The sequence below is a fragment of the Fulmarus glacialis genome, unplaced genomic scaffold (genome assembly GCF_000690835.1).
Source record: "Fulmarus glacialis isolate BGI_N327 unplaced genomic scaffold, ASM69083v1 scaffold16386, whole genome shotgun sequence".
Lineage (NCBI taxonomy): Eukaryota > Metazoa > Chordata > Aves > Procellariiformes > Procellariidae > Fulmarus > Fulmarus glacialis.
Window position 1 is genome coordinate 6030 of NW_009218906.1, and position 8971 is coordinate 15000.

General features: G+C 40.1%; 1 protein-coding gene across 1 annotated transcript; it reads left to right on the forward strand.

The window, feature by feature from the left end:
• Positions 1–214: 214 nt before the first annotated feature.
• Positions 215–6934, forward strand: LAPTM4A (lysosomal protein transmembrane 4 alpha). The gene is made up of 6 exons (XM_009580186.1): positions 215–353; positions 2531–2607; positions 2707–2829; positions 4037–4132; positions 5536–5634; positions 6149–6934. Exons 1-6 carry the CDS (start codon positions 248–250, stop codon positions 6221–6223), a joined length of 576 nt encoding a protein of 191 aa, XP_009578481.1. The 5' UTR covers positions 215–247; the 3' UTR covers positions 6224–6934.
• The last annotated feature ends 2037 nt before the right edge of the window (positions 6935–8971 follow it).

Genomic DNA, 8971 nt, shown 5'->3' on the forward strand with positions numbered 1-8971 from the left:
AAAGTTATTTAGTTGTGATTCATTAAAATTAGCAAGTGTCCACTGCTCTTCTGGGTTTTTTTGAAAATTAATCGTAAGTTGGGTTCTTTTTTTTTTTTTTTCTTCCACATATAGGCAAAGCAAAGAGTTTATTTCTAACTGAAATAAAAGATTTACTAGTGTGTCCTTAAAACGATAAAGATCATAGTAGTTGCAGTGTAAATAACCTTTAGGTAACTGTGGTCTTTCTCAGGTGGTGAACTTGCTGATGGGCATCTTGTTGACAGTAGAAGTGACTCATCCAAATATAGTGCCAACTGTTGATATCCAGTATGAAGTCATCGGAAATTACTATGCTTCTGAGAGAATGGCTGGTAGGTGTATGACTCTGCTGTCTGATTAGATAATAAAGCATGCAGTATCATGGTGTATTTGCCTTACACTAGTGTGTAATATATGCATATAGCTTTTCAATATGGTTGTCTTGTTTTCTGAATTTCTCTTTAATGATTCTGGGATTGAGGTCTTCCACAAGAATAAAAAAAAACCTTATGTGGAATATTATTTTTGTTTCATATTACTCCTAAGCATCTTAAATGATAAGATTTCTAAAGATTTCTTGGCCTTCTAATGCTTTGAGTGTTGAAGTATGTGTGGAACATCTCTTAAGTCACTTTCTTTGTAAACATTTACTATCCTTGCTGAGTCAGTAAAACAAAAAGCAGAAAACTATTTTTAAAGATTTTTTCTTTTAATTTTTAGTGATCTTCATAAATTTAAGGAAAGAGCGTACAGCTATTGTGTAGGAGGTTACTAAGAGGAAAACCATGCCATTTTTCAAAGAACAGTGGAAGAATTGGGATGCCAAGTACTTGAGTGAAACCAAAGTATTTATCTAAAAAGTTTGACATGCAGAAGAAACAGAAGAGAAAGTGTCATGAGCAGAATTAAGCCTACTGCCACTCTGTTGTTACAGATGAAGTGTATGATATGTACAAGTGTAATCAGTGTCAAACTTTCGTCTGTAATGACCAAGTTTCTTAACTGTAGTACGACATGAAAACTTGTGCGCACGCGTTGTTTTTGAATGTGTAGAAATACGTTGAGTGTGGCACTTCTAATGTGTCTTTTAAGTCTGTTGTATTACACTAAAATTTTGGGAAGGTCAGAACCAGTCTGGAGCGAAGATACAGCACAAATCTCGATTTTGAGAGTTCTGGTTTACAGTCTTTGTATTAGTTGTTGAGGATCTGTCACTTCTGACCTGTGACTGGAACTCACGCTTGTTAGTAATGAAATGAGAGTGAGAACAAGAACCAAATACTTCATAAAGCCAAGATATTAAGTAAAATTACAGCAGATATCTGTAAAATGTCATATGTTTTGTAACAAATGTTGGTGTACTTGATAGCCTTAAACTTACATGACTGAGAGATGCTTCTGAAGGTGCTTTCTCCACTCGTTAGTGTAAAATGGCTATCACATGCTTTTGACTTAAAGATTCTGGTTTTCCGTGTTGGAATATGGGCTAGAGGGCTTTGTGTGCATGAAGGGATATTACAAGTTTGACTGTGCATGTGGATATTGTGAGTAACAAATCCTCAGAAGAAAACCACACTTGTTGGTTATTGCTGAGTATTTAGGGCTTTCTGAACAACGCAATGCATTTCAGACATCGGAGGACCTCATTGATGCCATCGGTGTATGTAGATATTATTATCTTGTACTGAATTCGTTAGGTAAGTGGTTCTACAGTGTACCTTTTGAAATCAGTTGCAGACTAGAAAATTATGATTCTCAGATCATCTGTTTGAAGCATGGGAACCACAACAGTTTGGCTTCAGTGTTGCTAAAAACATTAGGTTACCACATCTATAGACTCTCAAGCTGGTTTCTTGCTCTGTGTTTAAAAATGTAAATTGTGCTTGCTGTAGGAGAACGAGTATAATCGAACTCGTGGAAAGCAGCTGTGCTTCTGTCATCAGTAACTGTGATGCACAAGGAGAATCTTTATAATTCAGTTTCTGTGAGTGTCCTGGATTCTGCTACCATTTGGCTTCTGTTCAACTGCCTTTTCTTGTAAATAATGGGATACCTTCCACACAGCAATTTCCTGTTTTCCTTAGGGTTACTGAAGGAGCAGTGCTGCTCCACTGCCAATGACTGAATTACATAATCAAACCATTTTAAAGTGTAAAGGTTGATACTGTGCTAACTTCACTTAAAATTCGTTCCAGTTGTAAAGTTAATCACCCACATACTTTTAGCGCTGACATATATTGCAAATCAGCATCATTATGTTGCATTACTATCAAACTATGTCAGGCTTCTAATTGGTGCGTCTGAGCTTTATTCAGGCTTTTGATTAAGGCAGAGGGATTTTTCCAAACACCTGCTGGTTTTCTTGAACCAGATCATTTTCCATTAGGAGAGGTCCGAGTTAATTCTGCGGCTCCTGCAGCAGGTGAAACAATAGAGCTTGTGTACCTGTCAGCTGCAGTGTGACAACTTCAGGAAATGACTGATGCTTATTGTTTTTCTTTTAATGCAGAAAATGCCTGTGTTCTATTTGCTATCTCCCTCCTCATGTTCACAATCAGTGCAATGATGGTGTATGGTGCTATTGCTGTAAGTATATTTATAGTCCATGGTTTTACACTTGCTACCGGAATTTTCAACAAAATACCTTACAGGCTGCTGCTTTTTCTTTTTTTTTCCCCTTCTTAGCATCGTGTAGGCTGGCTGGTCCCATTTTTCTGTTACCAACTCTTTGACTTTGTGCTCAGTTGTCTAGTTGCCATCAGTTCTCTAACCTACTTGCCCAGAATCAAGGATTACCTGGATCAGTTGGTAAGTGTTTGTTCAGCTCAAGTTGGTATCTTACTTTTGAAATTAAATTTTGGTTTAATTGGATAAGTGACTGAGCTATAGTTACCTTCCTGTGCATATGAAAGAGGAATTCAGGCTGCAGCAGCCGTAGGGGATGACTGCTAGGGTGGTTATGAGAATGAGAGCTTATCAGAGGTGGAAGGGCCAAAGGTGTCATTGCTCCCTAAAAGGAAAGCCAGGGAGAGAAAAAGAATTGTGACAGGAGTTGTTGGTTTAAACTGTCTCTGCTACATTTGCAATCGAAACAAAGATGTTCCTGACCCTTGAAGCAACGTGGTTCTGTGGCTGGTTTTGCTACTGCAGATGAAAAATGTGTCGACCCTTATTTGGTGGGGGAGGGGAAGAAGAGTGTAGGTAAGGATTCATATGATGTAGGGTCGTACAGCATTATGGGATGGAATCTGAGATTCTGAGGGTTCCTTTTTACGTTCTGTATGGCTCTTCTCATTTTGCAACAATACCTTCTAAGGAAACTGTAATGGAATTGTTACTAGCACTGCCTGTGTTTTAACTGCAGGAAGACTCAATGCATAGAATACTGTCAGTTAACAAGCTCTTTCTGGCTGGTGTTTAGATCTGTTCAAGTAGATGTTAAAAGAAATCCTTTTAAAATGGATTTTAAAAAAAAAAAAAACTATTGGTTTTGGCAAGAGGCTTTGTTACTGTGGTCAGGGAAATAGAAGAGTCTGAAATTTGCAGAAGCTCTTTGTTTTGGCTCTTCTGAAGTTTGGGGGCAACTTTTTTCCTTTCTTCTCTGCGCATGTGTACATTACTGGTTGGACTGACAGGAGGTAATTAATACTAAGTCATTAAAGAGTTATCAGGTAGAGGACCTTAAGTACAAATGCTGTATAAGTACAAAATTTGTATTAGCATGAGATTGAGGAAGCGACTAGGGACATAGATAGTACAAGGCTTCTGTGTAGGTAGCCCTCTTCTGTAGTGACCTGTTCTTGCAGGACAGAGGCAGGATAAATACTGTACTTTGTGGGAGGATAAAGAAGAAACTAGTGAGAAACGGAACTTTTTGTTGTTTCTGGGGGAGTAGTTTTTGCAAGAGTTTGTTTCATTTGGTGTCAAGTTTGGATGTCCTTCTGTCATATTTGTGACTGTGCAGTATTCGTGCTTATCTTCTCCCTTTCTGTCTCTTGCCTATTTTTTTAACCAGCCGGATTTCCCTTACAAAGATGATCTCCTTGCCTTGGACTCCAGCTGTCTCTTGTTTATTGTTCTGGTGTTCTTTGCTTTATTTATCATTTTAAAGGTAAGTTAAAACTTAAGTATATGTCTGTTTCATGAGTTACTATATAAAGATGCTGTCAATCTGAGTTAATTCTCAATGCTGAATTAAGAACTTGGCAGACTTCTTAATGCTGAGTTAAGAACTTCTTTGAGCAGAATTGTTAGGATGTTCAATTACGGTATGACTTAAGTCTTACATTTTGTGTACTGGTGTCTTCAACTAACTTATTTGTATGTGGTGGGGCATGTTTATGCAGCTCTGCCCTTCCTGAGTAGGAAGTAGGAACGGACAAAGACTTCAAATACCATCTTTTTGCATATGTGGACATAAATTTAGTATTTGTAATTAAGCATGTAGTGAAACAATATTGAGTTACTGCATACAAGTTTTCTAAACAAAACTTTTAAAATCTCTCACTGTGCCTAACAAACCAGGGTGCATGTTTTGGAAGGAAGATGATGGAAGGAGGAAATGCATAGGTTAATTCAGAGCTGCATCTTTCTCCCTACTGAAGGGTGATATTACCAGTTATTTTCTTTTGGAAGATCTAAATACAGAGGCGTTCATTGGAATTACAAAAACTTGTGCAGACAAAGCATATTAGAGAAATTAGTTGATAATATACATTGGCCATGACAATATTCCTTTATTGCATTCAGATTGAATTTAAGAAAAACCGAAATAATGAAAAAGGTTTTTTTTACTCATTTTCTATATTTCTCCAAGAGGAATGTCTGACTGGGGGGAGTGGAAGCCTAATAGAGTAGATGATATTTTTGTATTGATTGGGAAATTCGGTACCTTGTGTGTAACCACGTGCTAACTTGCCAGTGAAAAATTCAGAGAGATTAATGCTATACAGATTAATAATAAAAAAAAAAAATCTAATCGTCATCATCATAGCATGATAGTATGTCTTTCTACAGCAGTTAATGTTGACTTAAAGTCCAGGCTGCTTTGCTCTACCGTCTTCTCCTTGCCACCCCAGCTGTGTGTTCGTGCCCTCTCTTCGCACTGGTAGTTGGACAAATAGTAATGCTAACTCAGGGATGAGTGGGATTGTGCTGTTGTCCTGTCCTCCTCCTCCTGGCAAGTTTGGACTGAGATCCACAGAAGCATAAACCAGTTGGGGATTAATTCGATTAGCACTACTGAGGCAGACAGAGAGATTAGTTGAATGGATCTGTGAATTCTTTTGCTAAAACCTGTGTGGTTCATCCTCCCTGAGTCACTATGATAGCAAAGCTAAAAGGGGAACAACATAGGCATGTGGCTAAATCTGTGAAATGGCAACCATTCCTCAGATATGTATCGACTAAGTTGATTTATGCTGCTTTTTGTCATATGAATGTCATCCAGCATCTAATTTCTGAATCAGCTAATGCATGTGAGGTCTTTAAAAAGAGAAATCTCTCTTCTTTCAGGCGTATCTAATTAACTGTGTATGGAACTGCTATAAATACATCAGCAACAGAAATTTGCCAGAGATAGCTGTGTACCCTGCTTTTGAAGCTCCTCCACAGGTAAAACTTCTTTTTGAGATAAAAGGAACTGGCATTGTTTAATTTTGAAGTAGCAAACCACCATATCCACGTGCCTTGTCCAGCTTTCTAAACAAAGACTGGAAAGATTAAAGAAGTTAAAGCAGCTAATGTTACAGTGGGTTATTTCTTAGTTACATTCTTACAGTGCATAAAATAGGAGGTTTTACAGAGGAAAGGCTTTGAATGTTTTTCTTGTAGGAGAGGGAAGCTTTCTGATTGCACCAGCGAAAACCTTCCTTTCCACTTTGTAAAACCGAGAGACAGTGGGTTGCAATGAATGACCTGGGGTTAGGTGCAGCAGAGCAGTAAGTGACTGCTGCACCTTCTTTCACTTCCTCACTAGCTTACTAGAAGCAGCAGCAAGTTCTTCTTAAAAACATTTGCCTGCAACAGAGGATTAAGTTGCTGATGGGGCATGTGTGTTTTTGTTCTGTGTGGTGTTTTTTTTTCCTAAACCTTCTCCAACAATCTCTTCAAAATGTCTTCTTTTTAGTATGTTCTGCCAACCTATGAAATGGCAGTGAAGATGCCTGAGAAGGAACCTCCACCTCCCTACATACCTGCCTGAAGCGACTTTCATGTTAATTAACATCTGTACCAGCTTCCTGGGGGTTTTGTCTTTTAATCTTGCAAAACTGCTTAAGTAATAGAAATATTCAGGGCTTTAGGAGCAAACTGTTCTGTTTAAAATATGTTTGATATAAACTTACTAAGCAAAACACATCTGGGAGTGATTTTGTTTGCTTTAATTTTTGTTCTCCTTAATGCTCTTAAACATTTTATTGCCTTAGGGCCTTATACTGCAAGAACTTATGCATGTGACTAACTTGTGGCTTTTAATAATACCAACTGAGCCAATCTATGATTGAAGTTAGCTACAATTATAAGTGTCTGCAGGATCGTGCCCTTAATTTATATTAATTTTTTTGTAAAGTAGTTCATAAAGACAATCTGATCGTGCAGCAGAATGACAGCTTGCCTTTATCCATTTTTTGGAGGGGGAGGGGGTTTGAATGTGGTATATACATGACTTTTTTTACTTTGCACTTTTCTCATGTTATCTTACCTTATTGTGTTTTTTTTTGGTTATCCTATGTCTTGAAACATCGTATTTTTCAGGAAGAAGTGAGGGTGGCACAGGTTGTATTACAATGTGCTGCGAATGCAAGAAAAATAGAGAGAAATGTGGAAGATTGTTGCATGCTTCTAATCTTATATGTATTTTCCTCTTTGTGATAAATGATACTTAAATAAATCTTTTACGAAATGTTTACCAGTAGCCGTGGTTGATCTGTTTGTTGCTTTTTGTTATTTTTTTAAGTGCTTCAGTGTACTGCAGATAGTCCCACATGCGTGCAACTTAGTGAACACTGGCTTCCTGCAGGTTGTTTAGTGATTGATCTGTGTTCTTCAGCAAAAGTCCTCCTGTGGGTGGAGAGCATGGATTCCCTTTAATGTATAAGCTTGGATTGCAGCCTTTGCAGTTCAAGTGCTCGGGTGTCTTCTACTTGTCTGGTTGCTACTTATGTATAAGCTGGGAAAAGGGAATTGTACTGGAGGCTTCTAGCCCTTTGGGCAAATTTGATGTCTGAGCTCAGGTGTTAAGAGCAGGACAGACACCCAGTAGGACTACAACATCATTTACATTGGAAGATGTCCACAATTGTTGGACCTATGCCAGAACTTCAGAAATGTTCTTCTAAAAAAAATAAAAACCAAGCACAGACAACAACTTTCTACTGTTCCTCCTCTGTAGTAAGAGGTAAAGATAACTTAATGATCTGCTGATATATCTGAAGGGAAAATGGCTTTCTACTTTGGAAGATAAAAGGGATCTGGGATTAAACTTTGGGGAGAAGGACTCAAATTGCTACACCATACAGCTTGTTCATTATTCCAGTCTGTTCAAGTATGTACCTCCTTCCGGTCCCCCGACATTTAAAAATGCCCTCTGTCATTACCATGCTATCAGTAATAGGTTCCTTAGTTTTCTCTTTACCTAGGTTGCCATCTATGAGAGCACCTTCAGCTGTGGTGGTGCAGAACCTCTTGTGCCACTGTTCTGGCAGCGCCCTGCCCTTCCCCTTCCCCTCTGCACCCTGGTGTCTCGGTAACTGCACTCAGCTTCCAAGTTCTAAGGAACTGCATTGGATCTGGATTCCCAAAGAGGCTCCAAAACCGGGGAATCTTTAGATGCTAGCAAAGACTGCTTAAATGTGACTTTGGGGGGGGAGCTGAAAGACTACATGAAACTGAAGTGGTCTAAGAAACACAGAGCTGAAACTATTGGGGAGCTGTGTGATGCTCAAGTACTGATCCCAGAGCTTATACCCTGGCCTGCACCCATCTGCACCGAGGGAGATTCAGTGTGTGCTACAGATTGAAGCCAAAAACCTCCTTCACTTCCTGCCTGACCGTGAGTGGGCACCAAAAGAACTTGAAAGTGTTGGATAGGGGCAGAGAGCTCCAGCCAAGGGGTGGGTGTTGAGACTTCCCAGAAGGTGGGTGGGTGATCATATGGGTGAGCACTATTTGGCAGCACCAAGCACTGCTTGAAATTTGTGTGGTGCGTGTGCACGCACTCTTGCTCAGAGCTGCAGGCCCCTCTAGGAGATGCAAGCCATTGTACTCCACTGGATGCCTGTTCTGGGGCTTTCCTCTGCATGAAAGGTGGCGTTCTCTTTTCCCTGATTTCATCTGCAGGCTTTGGGAATGCGATGGTGGCTTCTTCTGCTGGGCAGTCAAGATAGTACCTGCTGAAGTGGGTCAATACCTGCCTGAGACAATACTGCTGGTGGGTTGTCAGGTATGGCGGTTCCTGTTGTAAATTGGGGCTTCCTGTTCCTCTTATGGAGGTGAAGGGAGAGAAGATGGTCCTGCAGTCCAACATGTTGACTGCGGGTTAGGCAAAGGTGTCTTCTAAAAGACTGTGCTAGAGATTGTAGGGGATTTGTGTCCGAAACCGTGCTTTCCGTTAAAGCTTCCCACTGGCAGGATTTACAGTGCTGGGGACCAGAAAAAACGCCCTGCGTTAGATTTGACAACAGGGAAGGCAGTTTCTTGTGCCTCAGTGATGACGCTGTGAGCTTTTTCTCCCATTCTTTGCAAATACTGCCCTGCAGATGAAGCCTTGAGACTAGAAGTGCAAAGTTAGCAGACCTGGATCAAATAATCCCAGTGCAGGGAGAAAGGGTGAGTTTGTATTTCAGCTCCCGCAGCTCCCAGGTTTGGACCCTGTCCTTACGCTGCCGCAAGTTCCCGAAGTTTTGCTCTAGCCCTTGCAGCCCCCCCCTCTCCCCCGGGCTGAACGCCCGGT

Coding starts and splice junctions, on each gene's coding strand:
- LAPTM4A (XM_009580186.1), top strand. CDS start 248: ATGGGCATCTTGTTGACAGTAGAAGTGACTCATCCAAATATAGTGCCA. Junction 4,133..5,535: donor CTTTATTTATCATTTTAAAG/GTAAGTTAAAAC, acceptor CTCTTCTTTCAG/GCGTATCTAATTAACTGTGT. Junction 5,635..6,148: donor CTTTTGAAGCTCCTCCACAG/GTAAAACTTCTT, acceptor TCTTCTTTTTAG/TATGTTCTGCCAACCTATGA.